We start from the raw sequence: 26940 nt of genomic DNA on the forward strand, positions 1-26940 counted from the left end.
TGACACACACTCTACACCAGCAGAAATTTTCACAGCACAATTCCAAGATTTTCTTCTTTTTGCCAAGAAAGGACACCGTGGTTAAAGTACTTCACACACTCCATATCCCAAAGATTTTACATCACTTGCCAGAGCTGGTTGGTGCTACCTGTACTTTCTACCCCAAGGGAAAAAGGATCTAATTTTATCCTTCTTTATGAGGGATTTCCTGGGGTAAACAGTCCTATAGTTTGTTTTATAGTAAATTCAGTCCTGGATTGTCTCCACACTGTCCCAAACACTCTGTGAGAACAACTGGGAATTAAATATTGCTGGAAAATTTACCTGTGGTGGGTAAGGTGTTGTTCTGAGTTTTGCCTTCATTTTATTACTTTTGGGTTTTACTATTTTCCTTGTTTCCTGCGAGGTAGGTACTGAGTTTCTGCATGAAAACTGTGACTTGGAAATGGTAACCTGGTCCAGTGACAACTGAAGTTCCTTGTACTCAATATCTCTGCAAAAGAACAGCCCAGAAAATTAAAAACACAGGGAAATCCAAGCTAACTTCTGTAAAAATGCATGTTAGTGTTCACAAGGCTTGAATTTTCACTCTTCCAAGGTTTACACTGAGTCTGGGGGTGTCAGGAGGCAGAGAATCTCATGGGATGACCTCATTCCCGTGCAAGTCTATGAAAAAATTCCACTGGAATCACATAAACACCTTTGGGTGAATTCTCTCTCTCTGAGCCTGAGCTGTATCACCTTCCCTCAGCCATCCCTGGCTCCCTGTGCTTTGGAATCATGGAAAGATTATTGATTTCTGATTATTGATCACAGAGATGAATTAATCTGTGTCCTGCTCAGTCAGGAATTGGTCTCTGCCCTGGTTCTCACAGTCAGCCCTGAGGAAAGGAAAAGGAGCAATGTTCCTCCTCTGTTAGCAGTGTGTGTTTGTAATTAGCCACACAAGCTGCAAGGGTTGGTTTTGATCAAAAAATCACAGAATACCCAACTTTGGAAGAGATCTTCAAGCTCATCCAGTCCCAGCATCACCAGCAGCACCAGCATCACCCCAAACCTTGTCCCCAAGGGCCACATCCAGACTGCTGAATAATTCCAGAGATGGTGACTGCAGACCTCCCTGGGGAGCTCATTCCAAGGCCTGACCACTCTTTCAAAGGAAAAAAATATTCTAATCTCCAATCCAAACCTGTTCTGAGAAAACTGGGCCAATTTCCTCTCATCCTTTCCTTTGGGACACGGCAGCAGAGCCCGACCCCCCCTCCCTGCCCCTCCTGTCAGGGAGTTGTGCAGAGCCACAAGGTCCCCCTGAGCCTCCTTTTCTCCAGCCTGAGCCCCTTCCCAGCTCCCTCAGGAAATGTTTTCCAGACCCTTCCCTGGACAAGATGAAGACTTAGACACTAATGATAACAATGAATAAAATAACATTTTCTCTCAGCTGAAGAACCACACGAACAGAGAATCACGCGAGCACAGAGCGACACCAGAGGGACACAAGCAAAGAAAACTTGGCAGGTTCCACCATTAACGACCCAATTAGTGATAGCAGGTAATGGTACAAAGGATTTGGACTTACGTAAGGACATAATTGACACTCACTATGCAGTGAGGCCGTGACGAACGGCTGTTGTGCACGATGGTGGCGTAGCTCTGCACCCACACCCAGCCTCCCTGCTTGGACAGCAGCCTGTAGTACTTGGTGGTCACTTGGCCTTTCACCAGCACTGTGGACACAAGAAAATGGAAATTTCAAAAAATATTCACGTTTTTTGGATTCATGACCACTGGTGAGGTTTATTTGCGAGCCAAGCGCTTTTTGCCCGCAGGGGATCACGGAATTAACAAGGTTGGAAAAAACCTTTGGGGTTATTGAGTCCAACCTTCCTCTTCCTCCCAAAAAACTTTTAATAACCCCCTGCAAAAGTATCTATCCTTCCCCCTTCTATAGATCCATAACACTACATAATTATTTATATAAAATTTTGTCTTAAATTTCTGGTTCACCTGTGGTCGCATTAATCACAAACACTGCTTTAAAATTTCTAACTGCAAAAGAAAAGCTCAAGGCAGCAAAAGTATTTTGAACTGGATACAATTCTTTTGAAAGAAGGAGAGGAAATGGCCTCAAATTGTACCAGGGGAGGGGCAGATTGGAGATTGGAAAAGGAAATTTCCCTGGAATGAGCTGCCCAGGGGGGTTTGGAGTCTCTGGGAGTGCTCAGGAGGAGTCTGGATGTGGCACTTGGGGACAGGGTTTGGGGTGAGGACTGCATTATCCTGAAGGTCTTTTCCAACCCTGAGGATTCTGTGATGTTGAGATATTTTCCAGATTATTTGGAAGCACTTCTCTCATAGCTTGACAGATTATCATGTATTTTGCAATGTTTTTTGTTCTGTGACCTTTATTTTCCTCTGTAATCGTGAAGGTTGATTTAAAAGGGTAAAATTAAAAAACTCTGTGTGGTGAAACACCCAAACAAAGACAAGGACAGAGAGGGGAATCAGATATCTGATAAATTCACCAGCCATGTAATCCTCCCTGAGCTATTTTGGATCCTCTGTGAACAAGGATGTTTTGGCAGGAGGTTGTGCTGGAACAGGAGTTGTGCAGCATCTCTCAATATTTAATCCAGCCACAAATATTCCTGGTTCAGTGCCAGGCCTTTATCTCAGGATTCACTAGAAGATAATGCCCAGCCTTTGAAGCTGGTTCTTCTCTTGTGTGGCCTTGGATCATTCCTCTGGGAAACTCCATCTTCTTACTCTCCAATACAGTTATTTATTGTAAATTAGGAAATCATGGACTGAGCTCACTGCACAAATTGTGTTCCAAAAAAGTGGGCAATGGCAGAAATCCCTTTGCATAAATATGATTAAGAAATGGAATCTGAACCTGCTCTCTGTCAGTTAAAACCATTCCCCTTGTCCTGTCACTTTTTTGCCCATATAAAAGTCCCTCTCCCTCCTTTTCCTCCATTTCCTTGTGGTACTGGAAGACTCAGGGAGGTCTCCCCAAAATCTGGAGCATGTGAGCCACATCTCTGGGCTGCTTCCTCTCCTATCATTGCACATCCCAACATATTTAAACTTTCCTTCAGTTCCAGTTTATCTCCCAAGGAAAATCAGCTCCAGGAGAGCTTGGACAGCACTGCCCAGGCTGGGATTGTTGGGGGGTCTGGGCAGGGACAAGGGTGGGACTGGATGGTCCCTGTGGATCCCTCCCAGCTCAGGATATTCCATGATTCCATGATCTTGCAGGACATTCCAAAACCCACCCTCCATGGCACCAAGCCACCGCTATTTGGGGTTTCAAATCTCTCTTAGATAGCAGCTTTCTGCCTCATTCTTGCTGGTTTTCCTTCCACTCCTCCATTTCCACATGGAATTCTTTATAGGATGAAGGTGGGCAGATGTTCACACAGTTTAAAAAATCACGAGCAGTGTGTGTGTAAATATGTAAGCACACAGAAAATATAAAGAAATTTGTGGGTTTTAAGTACAATTTATCACTGTGAGTTGAAAGTCATGGAGTGGCTGCTCAAAGATTCTGTTCTAAAAATATTAATAATTGTCTCTATGCCAGAGTTTTACTATTTCTTAGCATTCTGTAATTGTGGATGGTGCTCTGTAGTTGTGCTGCCCCATCCCTGGCAGTGTCCAAGACCAGGATGGACAAAGCTTGGACAACCTGGGATAGAGGAAGATGTCCCTGCCCATGGGATGATTTTCAAGATCCCTTCCAACCCAAACCATTCTGTGATTTTATAATTCTGTGATTCATTCTAAAATCCAAATGGTCCCATTCCAGGAAATGATCTTTACATTTTAGCACAGGCCATGTAACAGGTAATTTTTGGAACGTGGTCTGGGCTTTTCAGAACTAGTTCTTTGTGCTGGTTTAATGAGCACGTTTTCCTTGAGCTCAGAATGCTTTGCTACACTCAGTCTTCCAAAAGAGAAATTAATTCTGTCATGGATCACTAACTATAACAAAGTTCTTCCGTGTGCTTTGGGACTAGTTTTGGCTTTCCTCATCTCTCACTGATTTTTTTTAAATCCCTCTTTTAGCCCTGCTGTTAAGACAGTGTTTGAAAAGATGTGAAAACCACTGAGAGCTACAGTGCTCAGCTTTCCTTCTTAATTATATGGATTAACCAGTATTTCTCCAGGGATGGGGGAGGATTCAGTGTCTCCTGCTTTTTTAGCAGTCTGGGGAAAGTCTGACCTTGGCTGAGGGACAGCAGCTGAGACAGGGAGTGAGGTCAGCTTCCATCTGGCTCAGTGCTCAGCTGCCCTGCTTGATGCTGAAAAGGAAACCTCAGGAATGGGAGGGAGGCAAATCCACCCCAGGCAGTCTGTGCAGGCTCAGACTTCTTGGTGGCCTCTGCTGCAGCCCCAGGGGAGGATTCTGTGGCTTTAGCCCTGGCCCTTGGATGTGCCCTCTGGAGCTGGGTGTTCCAGGGCTGGAGAAGGCTCTGGGCTGTCCCACAGGATTGCTTGAAAAGGCTCCACCAGGATCTGGGCGTGTGGCTGGGAGTTCCCAGCCTGCCCTGAAGGATTCCACTCCAAGAAATGGATTTCTTGGTTCCAGATCCTGGTGTGTCATGGGTCCAGCCCCTGGGCAAGGCACAGTGCCCAGCAGACCCTGCTTTGGTTTTTTTTTTCTTTTTGGACCACTTAAAATCTGGTGCTGCTCTGCCAGAAGGTTTGAGTGCTGCAGAGATGGTGGGACTGTGCTTTTCTGTAAAACAGCCCTGTAAATCCGTGGGGATTTACTTCCAGGGAGCAGGAGAAGGGTTTGGCTGAGACCTGAATCCTGTTCAAGCTCCTGAGGGAAGTTCAGGGATGTTTTTTTGGGATTTTTGGGATGCCCAAAATCCCCCTCACAATGGTACAAACAAAGGGATTTCTCTGAGGGCACAAAGATATTTTGTCTCTGTCCTGTATTTTAGGCAGGGCCTCCTTATTTGTGTGGCCACATTTCAGGGCAAACACTGTGTGTATGAAAGGGGCTCTAGGAATAAATAACACCACTTCCAATGCCACAAATGTTTTCCTGGAGCTGGAAGCCAGTCAAATGTTTCAAGCAGGAAACTCTCTTTGCTGCCAGCACACCTTAGGCAAATATTCACATCTACATTTCCCTCCTAGCTTGATGGTCTTGTTCTATCCCTCCTAACTTGTTCCCCTCACTGTTTCTTTTGTTTTATTCTCTGTGCTGCCTCACTCTGAGTGCTTCAGGCTTCAGTTTGGGATTTTTTTTCCTCTTAAAAAAAGCAAATGATTATTCTAGTTTAGGCTTGCCTATATATTTTTTTCCCCCTTAATACCCTTATTAGGTGTAAGATGTTTCTCTTTGGATTTCTGCATCAGGTGACACTTCATCATCAGGTTGCTTTATAGAATGGTACAACAAACCTGCCAGCCTTTCACTGCTCATGTTCCTGAGCCCTTTGCTGATGGATGCTGGGGGAGCTCTCACAGTGCTCCCCAGAGGGACTTTGTGCACTTTACATCTGGTTTAATAATTCCCATTACTTGGTATTCTAACCATGACCCTGCACTGCTCCCACTGCTGCCCAAGCATTACTCATTATTTTCTGCTTCTTGGGATTTATCTGCTTTCATAAATTCCTATGCATGGCTCACATTTTTCTTCTGTTTTTAAAGTTTACAGCAATTTATCTTTAATCTACAGAACTGCTCTTAGCATCCTATTTGTCTGAGGGTGATTTTTTTTTTTGCTTGTGGAAGGATGTGGTGGGTAATTCAGTGAACAACATTTGTCTCTTCATTTAAAGCTCCAGTCCTACATGGATCAAACTGGCAGCCACAGAATTATCCATCCTGCTGCTCTGAAGTAGAAAACTGTTTTCCAGAGGTGCTTGTGGCTGTGGTGGCATCATCTCTGTGCTGGTTGATGAAGGTATTTCCAACAGCCTGCTGGAAATGCTGAGTTCATTTTGAGCAGGTCAACACTCACATCCTCATGAGATGTCACCACTACACAGAGGGTGTCCCTGACAGGATATTCCATGTGCCCTGGTCATTCTTTTTCCCAGTTCTCAGCATCCCAGGGTGTTCAGTAATGTTTTGGTAAATCTGAACTCGCTGTACAGATCAGCTTTTGCTTTCCCAATGGAATTCAGCACTTGGAATTTCAGCTTGGACTTGCCAAACACAGCTACAACCTCCTTGATATTCCAGAGCCTCATGAGCAGCACACACTAAGAGAAGAAGGGAGCCTAAAAGAAGGATTTGACTCTGGCTGCTTCCAGCCTACAGGAGCAATCTGCAAAAAAAATTCCCTGACATTGGTTTTTGGATGTCATCTTTGCCTCGTATGGGCTGCAGCAAACGGAGCCAAATCCAGAGTTCAGCCATCCCCTCAATTTGCTTTTCAAATTAATGTGCTACTGAATGAACTCCTTCCCAGATCCAGATGTTTGAAGATATGATTAGTGAGTCTGTTGGAAGATGGGAAATTATTAAATGTGTCATTTTTTTCCTGACAATCCATTCTCCGAACCTCATCCACATGCTACTAATGAATGTCCCTCCAAGGAGTTTTTGGGATTGCATTCCCTTCAAGCACAGGATGATTATTACTAACATATTTCAGAGGAATGCAGAGCTGCTGCAGAGTTTTTCTTTTAACAGCCGAGGCTGGTGAAGTTCAGATTTTCCCCTCTCATTTACTTGCTCTTCTGGTTTTCTTTTCCTTCAAGAGATTGACATCCAGAATCAATTCCAACTATTCAAAATAGCCTGGATCCCCTAAGCACAGAGATGAAACTGGCCAGATAAGTTGGTTTGGGTGTTGTCTGATTTTTTTTTTTTTTTTTTTTTTTTGAAGCCCAGCATATTGACTATCCAGCTAATTTATACAATTAATGGTTTCCTTAAGAGATAGCCAAGAACTTTTAAAAATCTTTCTCCAGTCAAGACTTGGAAAGGGTTTTTTTTCTGCTTTCCAGCATGATGCTTGTTGCCTGCAAAACTCCTCACTGTAGCCAATGTATTCCATAGAATCCCAGAATGGTTTGGCTTGGAAGAAACTTAAAAATCACCCAGTGCCACCCCTGCCATGGCAGGGACAATTCCACTGTCCCAGGCTGCTCCTACCCCAATGTCCAACCTGGAACTGAACATTCCAGGGATCCAGGGGCAGCCACAGCTGCTCTGGGAATTCCATCCCAGCCCCTCCCAGGGAACAATTCCCAATTCCCAATATCCCATCCAACCCTACTCTGCAGCCATTCCCTGTGTCCTGTCCCTCCATTCCTGTGTCTGTCCCTCCATTCCCTGTGTCCTGTCCCTCCATTCCCTGTGTCTGTCCCTCCATTCCCTGTGTCCTGTCCCTCCAGCCCTTGGCAATTGTCTCTCTCCATGTTTCCTGCAGCTCCTTCAGGCCCTGCAAGGCCACCCTGAGCTCAGCCCAAAGCTTCTCCTGTGCAGGTGAACAATCCCAGCTGTGCCAGCCTTTCCTCCCAGCAGAGCTGCTCCATCCTCTGCCCATCCTGCTGCCTCCCTGGGCTCTCTGCAGTGTTTTGTTCTTCCCATCAGCAGCTCCAGGTGCCCCTGTGCCCAGCCCAGGTACTCACACAGGTGGTGAGCGTATCTCAGGTGGAAAACGTCACAGCCGTGCACGTGGTGGTAGAGGGTTTTTTCTATCAGATCCTGGGGTTCATATCCAGTTAATTCTGTGACCCTGGAGAAGGAAAAATCTGCAATAAACAAAATCTCCAGGAATATTCAGTTTCACTAACCCAACATTTGATTGTGCCAACAGATCAGTGCCTGAAAACAGCGGAACAAAATGTTAGTTTTGGAAGCAGAACTTCCACCTTTACAAGAGAAGAAACATTTTCAGCCCAGCCAAAGCAAGGTGCAGCTTTTCCCTGGCACACCCAGGCAGGAAAAAGAGCTCTTTTACTGATTTCCACCTTGGGCTTTTGCCACTGCCATGCAGGACCCTTTGCACAAAGCTCCCCTCGAGGAGCTGCCCATGAAACAATAAAACCTCTCTTGTGGGCTGCTGACACTTCTTCATTTGCTTTTGCAAAGCTACAAGTGTGGAAGGTGTGTTGGGCCACGTGTGACCATGGCCTGTGATGAAATCCAGGCTGGTGCCTAACAGGAGAAAAAAAGCAGGAGCTTATTCCAGCTGAGAATGTGGAAAGACAAGGAGGAGTGAAGACCACAGGGTGAGGAAAGGAAAGCTGAGGCAAGACTTAAAAAAAAACAAAAAAAACCCAGAAGTAGAAGAATAGAATGAATTCAAAACAGCAGCATCTCTGCAGATGTTAAAGAATCACATTCAGAGGTCAGACTTACACTGGGTCAGACCTGAAGAGTCAAACTTCATGTTTCAAACTGACTTTTTAAAATTTAGTTAAGGAAAAAATAGTCCTTAAAGTCCAGACTGGCTTGTTGATCCAGGGTTTTGGGGGGATTTTGTGATGTCCTGGGCTTTCCTTGCCTAAAAAAGGCAGAACAGTAAGGAATGTCCACAGTAAGAAGTGACACAGTCCCTTAGCAGGTGTGTGACAGTAAAATTGTCCCTGCTGAGGATCTACTCCTGCAGCAGCACAGGCATCTGGACATTTTAATTCCAGTTTTACCTGGGACTAGCTCTAGTTTAGGCCTGTGGACTGAAATATTTATAAAGTTGGGGTGTCCTAGGGGTGTTTTTGGAGGTTGTTCTCCAGTTTAGATCAAGGAATCCAGTTTAAATGCCCCAAGCCATGAACTGAGCAGGGAGGGTCAGGACATGGATTTCAAAAGGGTGTTCCTGGTGTGAGCTTTAGCCCTGGTGAGGATGTGGCACCAGAGATAACACAGGAGTGTCCACAGAATGAACAGGAGGTCCCAAGCCATGCCTGTCATTGTGGGATTGCACATAATGTACATTTTTTATTAGTTTTTTAAATTTTGTGGCTCTTCTGTACTCACACCCTGGCTCTGACCAGCCCAGGGAACCCCACAGAGACTGAGGGCATCCAGCTTGAGAGGGCTGAGGGCTTGGATTCTTCTGAAGGACAGCAACATCAAGATGCCTTTGAATAGATGTTTTTCCTCTGCAGTGTGTGCTCATCCCAAATTCTCACTGAAACCAGTCAGGGTCATGAAATACTGGTGGAGGATCCTGCTCAGGTTCCTTCTGATTTCAGAGCACTTAAAATCAGGGTGGCAGCTCCATCCTGCCCTTTGGTGGGAGCAAAAAAAAATAAAAAAGCTCATCCAAACCCAGCCAAAGCACCACAAGCCCAAGCCAGGGTTTCATTTTCCTGAAGGTGCAATCTCACTTTGAAGCTGGTGACAAAAATAAAAAACCAAAAAAAAAAAAACAAACCTATCATTGACAGTTCCTAGGACACCCAAATTTTGGAAAAGCTTGACTCTGGAAATAAACTGAGTGGTTTTACTTCTTTAACATGAAATCAACGCCTCAAGCAGCCTGGGCAGTGCAGGCTGGGCTGTGCAGGGGACAGCACACACTGAAGGATGCAGAGCTCGCCCAGGAATCAGCTCTGCTCTCTTGAGTTCTTCAAAGTCCTTTAAAACCCCCTGGCAATGAATGCACCACAAAAATCAGGGTGAGCAGCTCACTTTGGAGGGAAGTGACTTCTCCTCCTCAGTGACCCCAGTGAATGAACTCCTGTGTGCTTTCTGTTGTGTCAGGTGTCTGCAGAGGGATTTGGGGCTGCTCCCTCTCTCGGCTTTCACGCTGTCTTCTGTGACTGTTACATCTCAAGATCCATCCCTGGTATGAAAACCAGAACCAAGCCTGAAACCAGCTTTTTTCCTAACTCCTAATACACCCCTGTTTTGAGCAAATACAGTTTGGTTTGCTCAGCTGGGAGAGCAGAAAGCTTTGGTGGGGCTGAACTCCCCTGCTTGCCCCGTGTGCGGATGACACCCATCTGCTCCTTGGTAAACACAGCTCTGGGTCTGTCCCTGCTCCTGTCAACACCTCTGCTTGTTCTGTGGCCTTTGAAGACACTTCTGTCTCCAGGCAGTTCCTCCCAGGCACATCATTTCCTTTTCCCCACATGCAAGGACGTGTTGCTGAACCCCCCGCGCTCCTTTGTGGCCGCGGCACGAAGCGAGGCGTGCCAAAAAAACGGGGAAGGGTTCCAGGAACAACGAGCTCTTTGTGTCCCAGCAGCTGATGGAGCCACTGTCTCCTGAGAAAAGCCTCTTCTGGCATGGCTGAGCTCCCCTCTCTTGCAGACAGAGGTTTCCTCACACATTCACTGCAGGAATATGTTCCCTGCAAATCCAGCCCGCCAGGGAAAGGGGGAACACGCAGGGAAGGATTTTTGAAGAGTGATCATCTTGTCAATGCTTTGTGTGTTTGGGGTTTTCCCTTCAAAGTATTGTATCCTACAATGTACCTGCTCCAAAACCAGAGAAATGAGTTTCAGTTCTGGTTCTGTGCTCATCTCAGCTCCATCAGCTGAAGTGGAGGCAAGGCTCTCCTTCCTCAGCTGTTTTTCCCAAAATTTTGTTTCAGAAGGTCTTGCTTTCATGTGTAGGAAATAATGGAATTAATTTCCCTTCTAACAACCCCATTATTAGTGTTGGTTTCATGGTTAAAGCATTTCACTAAAATACAAAACTCTCTTTCCTTACTTCTCTCTCAAAAGTTTTCTGCCAGTTGTTTGATCTCAGCATTCCACTTTTGGGGTTGGTTTTGAGTTGTTTTTTTTTTGATACATCCTCATTCCTTTTGCTGGCTTTGTATGATAAAATTTGTGTCCTTTCAGGTAAAAAAGGTATCACTGCTCCTGTGACCAACCCTCCCAGCAAGAAGCTTTCAGCTGACCCTGAAAGTGCAGGTAACTCCAGGTTAAATTGGACAAGCTCTTATTTCTTGGCATTCCAGACAAAGTCTGGTTTATCCAGCTGCCTGAAAGCCTTTGAAGGCTCTGAGTCCCAGATCTATTTTGGACTGCTCCATTTTTAATTTTTTTTTTTTTTCCCTGGATGTTTTGACCTATTTGGAAAGGCAATGCTGGAGATGGAAGAGCTGCTCACCTGGAATCGAGGAATATCAGCTTTAAATCCAAACTGGCTCTGAACATAAACATGTTGCTGTGGAGCTTGATCTCAGTGATTGCACTGGGAGGCAGAGATTGCCCCACAGCCACCAGCCCCACGATTTGGTAGCAGGAGTCATACAGGGACATATCCAGCATGTACTGACGGATCTTCAAGTAGCCACTGCAGTGGATCACCTGGAAAAAGGGAAAAAGGGAAAAACACCCTCAGGGTGGGATGGAAAAGCCCCAGATCTGCTGCCCACCCAGTCTCAATGAGCTCATTTCTCCCATAACATTAAATTCTGGCTGGTCTGTGATTGCAGTTAATTCATAAATGGAGATTAAGGCTTGGTAAATGCAGTTTTGTGCTTGCTGACAGCATGATTAATCCAGGATTGAAGCACCTCCTCTCTGGGGATTGCCTAATTGCTTTCTAATTAATACTTTAAGCTCCTTGATACAGATTTCATGTAGGTACAGCCAGAAATCCTGTTCATTGAGTAAAAAAATCTGGAAGTTGCTTTTTTTGTCCATCTCTCTCCCACGCATACTCAAAGATTAATAAAAACATTTACATTTTAATGAGTTATCATTCTGATGTAAATAAAGGCACTTTACAAAAGGCACTTTGATAAAGGCACTTTAAAATCCCAGTGGGCATTGATGCATCACAACACAATAAAAATTAACTGATGTTCATGCAAATACACAAGAAATGAGTTTGAAATTCTCTGCTCAAGTTCAGAGGGTTTTTTTTTTATTTGACATGTTACCAAGCCCAAAATCCTGAGCTCAGATTTCGGGATCCCTGGGTACAATTGCTGTTCACAGAGGTGATAATGACAGTGTTAGACTGTAAAAATTCAGTGTCAGCTGAAGGGGAGGGGGAAATGTAACTTGGGGATTATTGCAGGCCAGAAGATTAATTTAGTGTGGTGCTGGTGCTCAGAAATCATCCATGCCCCTGCCAATTTTCTGGTTCAAGCAGCAGGAATATCACATCCTTTAGCTGAATTTCTCTGTTTGGCTTTGAACTGTGTCCTGTGGAAAGGAATTAATTTTCAGTGTATTCAGTGCTCTAAACAACCTACCAAACATCACCTGGAAACAGGCTCCTCCTGCTTAACCTTCCTCCTCTGCAGGGAGTTAAAAGTTTAGCAAAAGCACAGTAACATCTCTCAGCAGATCTCAATTCCCCCATCACTTGGTCCATGAGTTTTCTCTGTGCTTCAGCTAATGAGGTGATTTCTTAAAAATTAAGTCTTGCCTTTAAGCACAGTCAAATGGAATAAATTTAGGCCAACATCTCTCCAGATGAAAGAATCCTTTGATTTTCACTGTGCAAACTTTTAATAGTGAGCAAAGAAAGAGATGCCTCTGATTAACAGGGATAATTGGGAATTAAAAATCCCCCAAACCCCCAAAGCCACGTGGAGGTCCCAGGATTACAGGCTCTACTCTTTCAGCTGATTTCAGATCAGCTTTGGGACAGAACCATTTTTTCTGGGGAGCAGCTGAGCAAACAAGGCTGAGTGTAATGAAGAATTATCAGAGCAGGCAGGTAGGAGGAGTGCAAACAGACAGATCCAGGTCTGCACCTCCAGCACATTCCTGCTCCTCCTCCAGCCCTGGTTTTTTGGGGTTTGAGTGGCTCACAGTGAATCCCCTCCAGAATGAAGGGATGACCCTCCCTGATGGAGGCAGAGCTAACCTGGGCAGCTCAAAGAGCAGCAAAGGCAAAGCTGAAAAGAAAAACTACCTGTAAAGCTGAAAATAAAAAACTATTGCAAATCTGAAAATAAAAACTGTTGCACATCTGAAAATGAAAACTACTTCAAATCTGAAAATAAAAGCTATTGCAAACCTGAAAATAAAAATTATTGCAAACCTGAAAAGCTACCTGCACATCTGAAAATAAAAACTACTTCAAATCTGAACATAAAAGTTATTGCAAATCTGAAAATAAAAATTATTGCAAACCTGAAAAGCTACCTGCACATCTGAAAATAAAAATCTACTGCAAAGCTGAAAATAAAAAACTATTGCAAATCTGAAAAGAAAAGCTACCTGCACATCTGAAAATAAAAACTACTGCAAAGCTCAAAATAAAAACTACTGCAAAGCTGAAAATAAAAAACTATTGCAAATCTGAAAAGAAAAGCTACCTGCACATCTGAAAATAAAAACTACTGCAAAGCTCAAAATAAAAACTACTGCAAAGCTCAAAATAAAAAACTATTGCAAATCTGAAAATAAAAGCTACCTGCACATCTGAAAATAAAAACTACTGCAAAGCTCAAAATAAAAACTACTGCAAAGCTCAAAATAAAAAACTATTGCAAATCTGAAAAGCTACTGCAAATGTGAAAAGAAAAACTGCCTGTAAAGATGAAAATAAAAACTACTGCAAATCTGAGAATAAAATCTACTGCAAAACTGAAAAATGACTGCTCAAATTACAGCTGTTATTCTACGACTCCAGCATTTGCTGTGGCTTCTGATTTCATGTCATAAATTAAAAAATCACACAAACTGTAAGTTTTATAAACAGACTTGGTGGTTTAGTACAATTCCACCCTGAGGTGATGGCAGTGGTTGGGATTTTTTAGAGTTGAGGCCAAGGGGTGCCTTGTGCAAGGGAGTGGGATGTGGAAAATTTCCAAATTCCTGTGTCTGGGTTCCTGCCTCACCTGCCTGCTGTTCCATGGGGAGGGAGAATGAGCTGTGTGCTCTCCTGGCAGCCCCAGGTAATTCCCAAGGTGAGGGAATGTGCCACAAAACTGAAAATTCTATCACTGAGGGCATTTTGGGGATATTTTCTGATTCTTCTCATCACAAACTTTGCTCTCAGCTACGCAGATGTAAAAATAAAACCCCCAAACAACCCCCTAAAGAAATGAACTTGTCAATTGTCAAATATTTCAGGGGTGGAAAAGTAATTTGTGTCCATTACCTTGTAGCCACTGCACGTCAGCCCTGCATTCCTCTTGGCCAGGACACACTTCATCCTCAGGAAAAAGGATCTCTCGATTTCATACTCTGAAAGAAAGCAGAATAAACCTGCTGATTTATTCCTGGGTTTATTCTTTACTTGGAGATCCCAAATCTGCCCCTAGCATTGCCTTTCCCAGAGGTGTTGGTGTTTCAGATTTAGGCAGGAGCAGAAATCAGCAATTCTTTCCCAACCCCCTCTCTGAGTTCAGGATTTATTTCAACTTTTTCTTAGGATTCCCTGTGAAATTTGGACAACTCAGCACTATTAAGTCTCTAAATTTCTGGTTTTGCCACTCTTGACAAATAATTCTGTTGGTTCTAAACATCTGACACCAGTTCTTATTGGTAACAAGATGGAAAAGTGTCCTTTAATTAAATAAAGGAATTTCCAAAATAACAACAGAATGAGAAACAAGAAATTCAGTGGGTTTGAAGTAATTTGAGTGCACGTGGCTGGTCATGCCCAAATTTCTGAGCTCCACGTGCAGTGTCATTACCTGACTTCCAAAACTATCCTGGGAGGTTGTTTTTAAACAAATCTCTTCAGGGATAACCTCCAAAAAGGTTTAAAGCTCATGGGTCAGGTGCACACAGACTTTCTGCTGAGAATACGAGGCAGGAATATTCTGATAAAATACATCATTATTATTATTATTATTATTATTATTATTATTATTATTATTATTATTATTATCTGTAATTACTCTCAATAACAGTTCAGACACCATTAATAATTCTGATTTTTTTTTTTACTGAAAGTTGCAGTTTGGCAGAACACTTTTAGGACAAGAAAGAAAAACCATTTTTTTGCTTTCAAAAAAACCATGAATAGGAAAATCAGGGAAGCAGAAGGATTCTCAATTCCCCACAGGACTGGATGTCATCTGTTGGGATCTTTTTAAAATTTGATTTAATGCTGAGTTTTACTGCTGATTTTTGTGCCTCCATCACCCAGTTCACCCCCCTGGTCACAACATCACTGCCTGGAACCAACTTGCTCCCTTCATTAAATTCTGGATTTAAAGGTCTGAAGATACAACCACAGACAAAGGATTTAGCAAGGAGGGGAAAGAAATGTTTCCTGAGCATCTGAATTTCCCATTTATTCTCTAATTAAAATTAGATCCCTATGGGGAAAGCTGGCACTTGAAGGAGCTGACACATCCACTGTAGAGTTTCAAATACAAATTTATATAAATATGAATTTTTGGGTGGGGGGAGCCACACAGCAGAGATTTGCTGTGGCTGGAACCTCATCCATGAGTCAGGAATGGATCTGGAGGCTGGGAACATGAAATCCATGGATTTATTTATTCAATAAATCCATCAATTCATGGATTCAACAGGAATGACCAAAGAGCAGCACAGCAGGGACACATCTGGACACAACCCAGGGAGGAGGCACCAAACCCTTCCCATAACCACCTGGATGTGCAGGACTGAGAATTAATATCCACAATTAATTACTTTTCAAATCAACTTTGCCAGTGTGACCCCCCAAAAGCAGCAGAACTTGGCAGCAAAGAGAAAAAAAAATTAAATTTGCAATTGTAAAGCTGATTGAATGGGAAATAGAGTCCTGGAATCCTGCTGGATGCTGCCACATCCATCAGCACAAAGCAAAACTCAAGATATCACATCAGTCTGCACCTGATGCAATAAAGATTCTCCATCTGATGAGGATGATGTAGAAAATGGGGTACAAACAAAGAGGGAGACACTGAATATTCAAATAGGAGAAATCACAGTTAAATTTGAAAAAAATGGGAAAAAAATAACAACATGCAGCATCTAGACTTAGCAATGAAATTATTGATATCACTTATTATTTCAAGCAAATGTGTGAGCCCAGAGAGAACTTGGGCTGTCAAGAAGGTAAAAGAGGTAAAAGAAAGAAACCCAGGGAAGTGCTGCCAGCTCTTCGAGGTCAAGAGATCTCTGGGTTAAGCTCATAGATATGAATGCCAAAAGAGAAAATAATGAATAATAAAGTGTTATGACTGAACCCCAATGTAAGAAACACTAAAGGGAAATAAGTTTCTTAATTATTAGGGAATATTCATCTAATAACTGAAGTTTGGCCACTTTATTATTCAGGAATGTTAATTATCTAAATGCAACACTGGAAGTGATGTCAATACTATTCCTCCGAGGGTTAAAAAAATGTTAAAAATTCTGTGTATAAAATATTCTGTTCCTAATAGAGAAAAGGTGAAACCAACACATTGCTGATGAGGAATGAGAACCAAAATAATCCTGGAGAGAGCAGCAAGCCTTACACAGAAATTCCAGCTGGAACTGGAATGACTCTTGTGGGTCACTCAACTATTCTATTCTATTCTATTCTATTCTATTCTATTCTATTCTATTCTATTCTATTCTATTCTATTCTATTCTATTCTATTCTATTCTATTCTATTCTTTCTATTTCTATTTCTATTTCTATTTCTATTTCTATTTCTATTTCTATTTCTATTTCTATTTCTATTATTTCTATTTCTATTTCTATTTCTATTTCTATTTATTTCTATTATTTCTATTATTTCTATTTCTATTTCTATTTCTATTTCTATTTCTATTTCTATTTCTATTTCTATTTCTATTTCTATTTCTATTTCTATTTCTATTTCTATTTCTATTTCTATATTTCTATTTCTTTTTCTATTTCTATTATTTCTATTCCTATTCCTATTTCTATTCCTATTCCTATTTCTATTCCTATTCCTATTTCTATTCCTATTTCTCTTCCAGTGGATTTCCCACCCCTGGCAGTGCCCTAGGCCAGGTTGGACATTGGGGTTTGGAGCAGCCTGGGACAGTGGGAGATGAGCTTTAAGGTCCCTTCCAACCCAAACCACTCCATGATTTTGTGATTCCATGAAATCAGGGCCCATATCCATGTCCAGGATGTCCATATCAAATGCACCAGTGTTTATTTTTTACCCAAATCCATGTTTCCCTTATCACACCCATCCAAGTTCTTCTGTTCTAACAATTAATTCTATTTTATTCATTATTTCCCTACTGCCTGCTCAGCTTACAGAGCTCCCTCCCTGAACAGAAGGAGCTCAGCAGATTCAGTAAAAGCCACAAATGAGGCAGAAATTAAATGGCTTCACTCAGATTTATCCAAACACCCTCCCAGAGCTGAAACACAGTGACCTGGGAATAAGAACACACAAAATCCATGCTGGTGTGGACACAGAAAAGTTGTATTTCTTTCCCAGATCACCATTTCTACAAAGTGTCTCCTCTCCATTAATCCCTTTTCTTTTATTAGCATATCCTGCAATACAGTTTGACTTTAAGGCAAGAATAAACCAGCTTTTTTCTGCTTCACAGATCTATATTTTCATATTTTCACAAACAGAATAAATGCTATGGTAAAGAAAATGAGTTTTGATATTTTGGATGAAGGATTTGTGCATTTGTTCACTCCCTTTGCACGACTGCCAAGCAGGATTCTCTGAGCATTTCTGTGAAATTCTGGTTTAGTTTATGGAAACCAGGATTGTCCATCCCTAGAGGAGCAACTCTGAAATCCATCTCTGCTTTCCAATCCATCTTTAATCTCTTTTGACAGAAAACACTCACAGAATCCTGAGGTTGCTCGATGGAGTGAGAAAAAAAAAAACACCACGAATTTTTTTCACCTCTCATGCCTTTGTTTTCTCTGAGGTAAAAGCTGCTCTTTTATCTCCCATTTCCAGATTTTCACATCAGCAAAATATGACCCTGCTGTGTTGCAGAACCACTTTGGAAAAGAATATTCCTAAAACTTTAGGAATGGGGCAACTCTGTCACTACACAAAAAAAAAAAGTGGAATGAAGCATTAAAATTGAGAGCTCTTGCCATATTCAGTGATTTGTGTTATAATAATAATAATAATAATAATAATAATAATAATAATAATAATAATAATAATAATAATAATAATTATTATTATTATTATTATTATTATTATCGTGTTTTATAGTTTGTGAGTTTTACTGTATTTTATCAAGTTAAAAATTGAGACTTTTTAAATAAGGTTTTTAAGGGTTAACCTTTTCATTAAAAACAAACAAATTATTTTTATTTTTCACTTAATTACTTGTGACTTGTAATGTGGATTTTTAAATTTAATTAAACAAGATTACTTAGAGTTATGAAGGTGAGGAAGAAAGAGAAAACTTTTGTTTTAAAACTTTTATCTTGCTTTTTATATATTGTTACATTTTAACACTTTAATTTTTAAATTTTTTACTATGTGATATTACACACTTTTATTCAAATTACAGACTTGTGATTTTAGTTTTGTTATTGAATTTTGGAAGCTTTTTTCACAGCTGTAGTTTTTTGGGGAATTAGTGCTTAACAGCACAGAAAGTCTAAAATTCTCAGTTTCTAGGGTTCCAACTACTATTATTATTATTATTATTATTATTATTATTATTATTATTATTATTATTATTATTAATTATCTTATTATTAGTAATAACTTATTATTGATAAATTATTATTATCTTATTAGTAGTAACTTCTTATTATTGATAACTTATTATTAACAAATTATTATTATTAACAAATCATTATTAGTTATTGTTATTGCTATTATTATTATTACTATTATCATTATTATTATTACTATTATCATTATTATTATTATTAATTAATTATTATCTTATTATTAGTAATAACTTATTGGTAAATTATTATTATCTTATTAGTAGTAACTTCTTATTATTGATAACTTATTATTATTAACAAATTATTATTATTTATTGTTATTGTTATTATTATTATTATTATTATTGTTATTATTATTAATATTATTATTATTAATAATAATATTATTATTATTATTATTATTATATGTGATAACTTGTCCCCATGTCCCTCCTGACTGCTTTACCATGGAGATAAATATAATAAAATCTGGGTAACACTTCAGTGCCCATCCCCCAGGCACTGTGCACGTTTTTGTCCCTCTGTTGGTTTTTTCTGTTGGCTCTGCTCTGTTCTGGGAAGTCCCACGTGCTCTGCTCGTTTTCTGCTGGATCTGCAGAACATCTGGGTCCCACAAGCTGGGAGAGCTTGGGAGGATCTCTGCTCCTCTCTGGTGAGCACAAGGTTATGGGTTTGTGAGAGACAGAAAGAATCCCAGAATCCCAGAATGGTTTGGGTTGGAAGAAACCAAAAAATCATCCAGTGCCACCCCTGCCATGGCAGGGACACCTCCCACTGTCCCAAACTGCTCCAGCCCCAGTGTCCAACCTGGAACTGAACATTCCAGGGATCCAGGGGCAGCCACAGCTGCTCTGGGAATTCCATCCCAGGGAACAAACTGGAACCATCCAGCAAGAATTTTCCCAGCACAGGAATATCTCAAAACTCAGAGGTGGCACCCCTGCCATGGACAGGGACACCTTCCACTACCCCAGAGTGCTGCAACCTGGCCTTGGGCACTGCCAGGGATCCAGGGGCAGCCACAGATGCTCTGGGAATTCCATCCCAGCCTCTCCCCACCCTCCCAGATAGGAATTCCTTCCCCAAATCCCACCTATCCCTGTCCTTTGTCAGTTTAAATCCAATCCCCCTTGTCCTGTCACTCCATGCCCTCCTAAGCTCCTCTCCAGCTCTCCTGGAGCCCCTCAGGCACTGGGAAAGGCTCTGAGGTCTCCTGGAATCTCCTCTTCCCCAGGATCCAAGATGCCACAACTTCCATCCCTTAATTCTGGTGACACCAAATTCTAAACCAAAAAAGAGATGTAGGGCTCATACAGAAGAGATGCCTGCAAAAGAGAATTTTGAGATAATCCCAGGAGGTGGAAATCCAGGATTGGCAAAAGGGGTTTGCAAACACCTTGATTTTCCCTGGAAATGCTTGGCTGTGGTAGAAAATCACCCAGCTCTGTTGTCAGCCCCTCCTGGAGTTCTAAACTTGCACAAAGTGTCCAAATTTCCTCCCCTTTTGGGCAGTTTGTTCTATTCCCTGCCTGTGTTCACAATCCTGGCAGTGCTGCAGAGGGGAAATTCTCTATTATCATTCCTATCATATCCAACTGACTTTGCCTCAATTCTCCTTTGCTCCTGTAAGTGAAGCTTCCAAAGTTTTCTTGGGGAAGGAACTCAGCAGGAAAGGAAAAGAAAAGATTTTTACAGTCTGAGACCCTCTGCTTGGGTTTATTTTACTGCTAATTACCAATGAAAAGAGATGTTTTAATGAGCTGTCAGCAATTTTCCCTCTTTGTCATTTTTGTACATCAAAATTTATAATTTGGAAATTATAATTAATAAAATTACAATTTCTATGTTTCTCAGATTTCATGTAACCCTAACAAACAGTGGCAAGGGGACCATATTAAGCCATTACCTCTCATTAACTGTTCTCCTGTAAAATAATTTTTAATTAATGGAAATTAAAATACCTTTCAATTTTGGCATTTTGCCCATGTGCTACTAGAAAAATTCTTCAGAAGTTCATGCAAAAAACATCTTGCCAGATGCAAAATTTTTCTACTCCCTCCTTTAAATATGAAGGAAAAGTCTGCACAGGGAATTTCTTCTTGGCTGAGGGAAACAGAGCCCTGAAAGCATCAAGTGGAGTGGAGAAAGGCTGACATGATGTATTCCACATTCCAGGCTGGAACTCATCATTTCAGAATTATCCAGTTGTTAGCAGAAAACTGGGATGGCTGCAGGAATTCCCACATTTCTTTCCCTGCTCTGGGGAATGTTAATGAGCTGCTTTTTCTGAGTCAGCAGAATTTGGGGAGCTGTGGATGTGTTTTAAAGCTTTCAAATCCCAGGAAAAGCATCTGAAAGCAATGAGAGGCACAGAATATCTGACTGCAAACACACAGGGAAGGGCAGCATTGGTTATTCCTTGTCCTGGTTAACCTGCAGTGCAAATATTTTTTTTTATTTTCTTGTTTTCTTGCTCAAAGCAGCTGCCAGGACAAGAGATGGATGGTTTGGGAAGTGTTGCTGCCCTGCTGCAAGCTTTAAACTCAGTGCTGTGAGCTGGGAAACAAAGATTTCTGCAAAAACAGCTTTTACAGGGACAAAGAGCAGCATCCCAGATGTTTTATTGCCTTTAAGGTCCTGGTTGATCATGCTCATCCCAGCTTGTGTTGGCATTCCATTTTCCCTTCCAAGACCCTGCTGGCTGTGGTCCAGGACAGAGCCAAAACTCTCTGCTGCTCAGCTCTGGCAGCTTGGACTGCCCTGGATATTTGGATTTAAACTTTGTGAGCTTAAATTTGGATATTTGGATATTTGGATATTTGGATATTTGGATATTTGGACATTTGGATATCTGGACATTTGGATATTTGGATATTTGGATATTTGGATATTTGGATATTTGGACATTTGGACATTTGGACATTTGGATATTTGGATTTAAGCTCTGTGAGCTGCAATTTGGATATTTGGATTCCTCTCTGTGAGGAGACAAACTCCTCACAGGTCTGCAGGAATTCTGGAGCTGCTGTTGATCCACCTCACCCCAAGTGCTGTTTTGGGGTGTTTTGGATGCCACCATAGGAAAAAAAAACTAAAATCTCTCAGAGAGGGCCCAAAGGATGGACACAAAGATGGTGAAGGGTCTGGAGGGGTCACACAAGGAGAGGGCACCTGGAATGTCCAGCTGGAGCAGAGGAAGCTGAGGGGAAATTGCTGCTGGGAAGATTTGGGCTTCAATTTGTGCTCTCAAAGGGATCTCAGCTCAGTCTGGAGAAGTTTCCTCCTCAGAAAATGGGAAATGTGGGAATCCATTCCAAGTGCTCCTCCCAGATTTGTGTGTGAGCAAATATAAGGAAGATATAAAATGATTGGGAGCATCCCAAGGATGGGGAAGGGTCTGGAAGGGAAGAGGATGAGGGACCTTGGAATGTCCAGCTGGAGGAGACTGAGGGGAAATTCCTCAGGGATTGCAGCTCCAGAGCAGCTCCAGCTCCAGCTCTGCTCTGGGACAGCACCCAGGGAGCAGCTGGAGCTTGGTCAGGGGAGATTTAGGAGGATATTTAGGAAAAAGTTCTTCCCCAGAGATTTTTACCACACTCAGCTCCCTCTACACAGACTGGGAATTGCCTGCAGGGCTTGGATTTGTCCTTCCACCCTTGTTGGAATTCAAAATGCAAGGAATTCTCACAACAGTGGGCCTGTGCCTTGGGTTGCAGCACAGGATGTGCCCAGAAATGTGAATTCTGTCCCCAGGTGGGGCAGTGCCCCTGATCTCCTGGCACACATTATCTGCTCATGGGCCATCTTTAAACCAGCTGGGCAATCATCTTTATCTTCCCACAGCCCATCCTCCCTCCAGGAGATATCTCCTGTTCATGGCCACTGAGTCCCAGGGCATGACTGATAAAATTCCATCATCCCATGGGAGATGCTCCAGCCAGGGGAGGAGCCAAGCCTTTCCTACCCAGATAAAAACTGACATTTGGGACACCAAGGAACCTTCTTCCCACTGGATTCCAGAGGAAAACCAGACCTTTATGCTTTATAAACAATATGGGGTTGTTTTTTTTAATATCAGAGTGATTTGTCTGAAGAAAAACAATGTGACAGTGAGGAGAGTGTAAAGAAATTCACAGACTTTCTGATTTTATGTAAATAATAATTTGCATTTCCATGAGAAATAAATAGACAGCACCCAAATTCACATAAACTGTAAAACCAGAGGTCAAAAATAATCTGTGCTCTGGGTTATTTAATCCCAGTAACAGAATATCACAAAGCACAGACATTGTTGACATTTGTGATTTTTTTTCCTCTCAAAACAGTTCTTGTCCAGCTACAAGTGCAGGGCTAAAAATGGATTTAAATATCTGACTTTTAGCTGAGGAAAACATCTTGAGCAAGGCAAGTTCTGTGAGCCAAGCTGGAAATTTGAGATACAAAAGTCTTTGTCTGCAGTGCAATATTGATTTTATGCCTAAGCAATGCCCCAGACTGGAGAAATCTATAAAATAATAAAGTTATAAAAGGAAATTTTTGATTCCACCCAGTGACCTGATGATTGAGGCGTGTTTTAAAAGATTAAAAGAGAGAAAATCAAACTGAAATAGCAAAAAATGTTCTTTAAAATAGTCTGGTTTTCTCTTTTTTTTTTTTTTTTTTTTTTTTTTTTAATCAATCCACTTTCACTTCACTGCCCTTTAAGCTATTTATAGAACTCCATGTTTTATGGAAATATTGAAAATATCTACTCAGATACAGACAGAAGTTGCTTCATTCCTGTCATTTATTTGATAGTTTTTAAATCTTCACTGGATTAAACAAAAAACTTAATTTGGTTATTGCAGGCCAGGTAGTTTCAGGTTATACCTCATGATTTTAATGTATAAAACACTACAGGAAAGGGAATTTCTGGCAACAGTAAATAAGTATTTGTTCATTCTGCTAATTTTAGAAATATTTTGTAGATTCTGGATATTTTAATACACCCACTCCATGCTTTGGATGGAGAAGAGACTCAGAGCTGAGATAAAATAAAATAACTCCTCAAATGAGCAGAATTTCCTTTATTTATCTCCTCCAGGTCTGGGAATCCAAAGGAGATGCTGCTGCTTTGAGGTTTTTAGCAGTTAATTTCCTCTGCCACACAAAATTTCATACAAAACACATAAATGGACCAAAATTAAAGGTAATTTTCCTTATTCTTATCCTAAATTTTATTATGGATATAGGATGAGGCAAAGAAAGCTGCAAAAAATGAGGAATTTTCTGGGAAGAGCTGTGGGAATATTTGATTTTGAGATAGAAATTAATCCAAATAAGTTGCACCTGGTTTTAATATTGTAAAAATCTTCAATAATGAATTTTAAAAATATTTAAATGTTAAAAAAAACAGGGGGCTGTTGCCATTGCCAAGACATTAAGCATAAAAATATCTCACTACTAATTCTGGTTATCAGCAAAAGTGCATGAAAACTCTTGGGTTTCACAGAATTATTAAGGCTGAAAGATTATTTAAAAATTATTTAAAGATTATCCAGTCCCACCATCAAAATCACCCTTAAATCTTTTACATCAGGGGTGTCTCCTCTGCTTATCAGTGAGTTGGAAAAAGGGGGAAATGCTGTTTTTTAAAAATTTCAATATTTTCAAAAAATTTTGATAGAGGAATGGATAAAGTATGAAATGATCATATAGAGGCGTTGGAGAAAAATAATTTGGTTTCCAAGACAGCAAGGGAGGGTTTTTTTCAAGACAACCTGTTTGGGGAGGAAGAGGGAGAGGGAGGAGAGAGGAAGAGAAGAGAAGAGAAGAGAAGAGAAGAGAAGAGAAGAGAAGAGAAGAGAAGAGAAGAGAAGAGAAGAGAAGAGAAGAGAAGAGAAGAGAAGAGAAGAGAAGAGAAGAGAAGAGAAGAGAAGAGAAGAGAAGAGAAGAGAAGAGAAGAGAAGAGAAGAGAAGAGAGAAGAGAAGAGAAGAGAAGAGAAGAGAAGAGAAGAGAAGAGAAGAGAAGAGAAGAGAAGAGAAGAGAAGAGAAGAGAAGAGAAGAGAAGAGAAGAGAAGAGAAGAGAAGAGAAGAGAAGAGAAGAGAAGAGAAGAGAAGAGAAGGAGGAGAAGGAGGAGAAGGAGGAGAAGGAGAAGGAGAAGGAGAAGGAGAAGGAGAAGGAGAAGGAGAAGGAGAAGGAGAAGTAAAATGAGAAGGAGAAGGAGAAGGAAGGAAGGAGAAGGAGAAGGAGAAGGAGAAGGAGAAGGAAGAATAAGGAGGAGAAGGAGAGGGTGGTGAAGAAGACAGCGAAGGAGAAGGAGGAGGAGAAGGAGAAGGAGGAGAAGGAGGAGAAGGAGAGGGAGGAGAAGAAGAAAGAGAAGGAGAAGGAGGAGAAGGAGGAGAAGGAGAAAAAGGAGGAGAAGAAGGAGGAGAAGGAGAAGAAGGAGGAGAAGGAGAAGAAGGAGGAGAAGGAGGAGAGAAGGAGTCTTAGATAATTCTTCCATTTCCAGCATTTGGAATAATTTAGAAAAAACACAGTTCTGCTCTGATGAGATCACAGAGGCCAGAACCAACCACAGGCTCCAAAACTGGGGGAAAAATTAAAAATAAAAATTCCTCATGTTTTTTAGGAGCTGTGCTTGGAAAAGACTGACAAAAGCTGTCAGCTTGAATCAATAAATCAATTGTGATAAATCAATTCTGAAATACAAGTGGGAGCTCCATTGTGATGGAGCCAGACTGGGTCTGATCTTTGAAAGTTTAAAGAATTGCCCCTGAGGAAACACCAGCTCAAGAAATGAGAATATTTTTGTCACTGACACAGTAATTGCAGCACTGAGGTGACAACTTCACACACAAAGGCTGGTCAGTATTTCTGTGGGTGACAGCAAGACAGGATTTCCCTCAAAAAGTCCTTTTTAAATGAGATTTTCTAAACCCAACTCCTTTCCCAAACCCATTTCAGCTCTTCCTACAGCAGAGAATATCAAATTTGTTTTTTTCTTTTTTTTTTTTTTGTCCAAGCTTTGAATTTAACAGTTTTAAAATATTTAAAAAAAACCCTTTCAATTTCCCAATTACCTGATTTTTTAAAAATTCTTTTCCCACTCACACCATGCAGCTGAGTTTATGCACAACCAGGCCACCAGAAGATTTCTGCAGCCTCAGCAGTGATGACAAAATAAAAGAGATGAAAAAGCCACTGGGCTAAAAGTAAAAACCTGTTTAAATCTTGATGGCATAAAAAGCATTATTGAATTTACAGTACAGAACACAACTCCAAATCCTGGATGGCAATTTTGAGCTCCTATCTGAGCTTCAAACATAAATAAAATAAATATGAATTTATGGATTCATGGAATGCCTTGGGTTGGGATTGGTTGTATTTCACCCTGGGATTGAGTTGGTTATTTTTATTTTTATTTTTATTTTTATTTTTATTTTTATTTTTATTTTTATTTTTATTTTTATTTTTATTTTTATTTTTATTTTTATTTTTATTACAGTGTTTTAATCTGAGTTTTTTTGGGTTTTTTTAACTTTTTCACAGTGTTTTAATCTCAGACTTTTTAAAACTGTTTCACAGTGTCTTAATCCCAGATTATTATTTTTTACTATTTCACAGTATTTTAATCTCAGATTTTTTTTTCATTTTTTCACAGTGGTTTAATCCCAGATTTTAAATTTTTTTTTCACAGTGTTTTAATCCCAGATATTTTTAAATTTTTTTTCACAGTGTTTTAATCCCAGATTTTTTGTTTTTTTAACTTTTTCACAGTGTTTTAGTCCCAGATTTATTTTTTTTTAACTTTTTCACAGTGCCTTAATCTCAGATTTTTTTTTTTTACTTTTTCACGGTATTTTATCTTAATCCCAGATTTCTTTTTATAACCTTTTCACAGTGTTTTATTCCCAGATTTTTATAATTTTTTCACAGTGTTTTATTCCCAGATTTCTTTCTTTAACTTTTTTCACAGTGGTTTAATCCCAGATTTTTTAACTTTTTCACAGTGTTTTAATCCCATACTTTTTATAATTTTTCCCAGTGTTTTAATCCCAGATTTTTCTTTTTTTAACTTTTTCACAGTCTTTTAGTCCCAGATTTATTTTTTTAACTTTTTCACAGTGCCTTAATCTCAGATTTTTTTTTTTTTTACTTTTTCCCAGTGTTTTAATCCCAGATTTTTTATAATTTTTCCCGGTGTTTTAATCCCAGATATTTTAAAAATTTTTTCACAGAGGTTTAATCCCAGATTTATTTTAAACTTTTTCACAATGTTTTAATCCCAGATTTTTTACAGCTTTTCCCCAGTGTTTTAAACCCAGATTTTTAAACTTTTTACAGTGTTTTAATCTCAGATTTTTTAACTTTTTCATAGTGTTTTAATCCCAGATTTTTAAACTTTTTTCAAAGTGTTTTAATCCCAGATTTTTTTTTTTTCAGTGTTTTAATCCCAAATTTTTAT

The 26940-nt window shown here is 40.5% G+C and overlaps 1 protein-coding gene across 2 annotated transcripts in view; it reads right to left on the reverse strand.

Annotated features, from left to right (window-relative positions):
- SIM2 (SIM bHLH transcription factor 2) overlaps positions 1–26940 on the reverse strand; it is a 59537-nt gene that overhangs the window by 12497 nt on the left and 20100 nt on the right. For both annotated transcript variants that reach the window (XM_056510577.1, XM_056510502.1), the window contains 5 exons: positions 14002–14087; positions 11044–11243; positions 7605–7711; positions 1577–1724; positions 325–493 (listed from right to left, as the gene is read on the reverse strand). In XM_056510577.1, coding sequence (XP_056366552.1) covers positions 325–493; positions 1577–1724; positions 7605–7711; positions 11044–11243; positions 14002–14087 — 710 coding nt within the window. The remainder of the gene's footprint in view (positions 1–324; positions 494–1576; positions 1725–7604; positions 7712–11043; positions 11244–14001; positions 14088–26940) is intronic.

Source organism: Oenanthe melanoleuca, chromosome 1, assembly GCF_029582105.1.
Source record: "Oenanthe melanoleuca isolate GR-GAL-2019-014 chromosome 1, OMel1.0, whole genome shotgun sequence".
NCBI lineage: Eukaryota > Metazoa > Chordata > Aves > Passeriformes > Muscicapidae > Oenanthe > Oenanthe melanoleuca.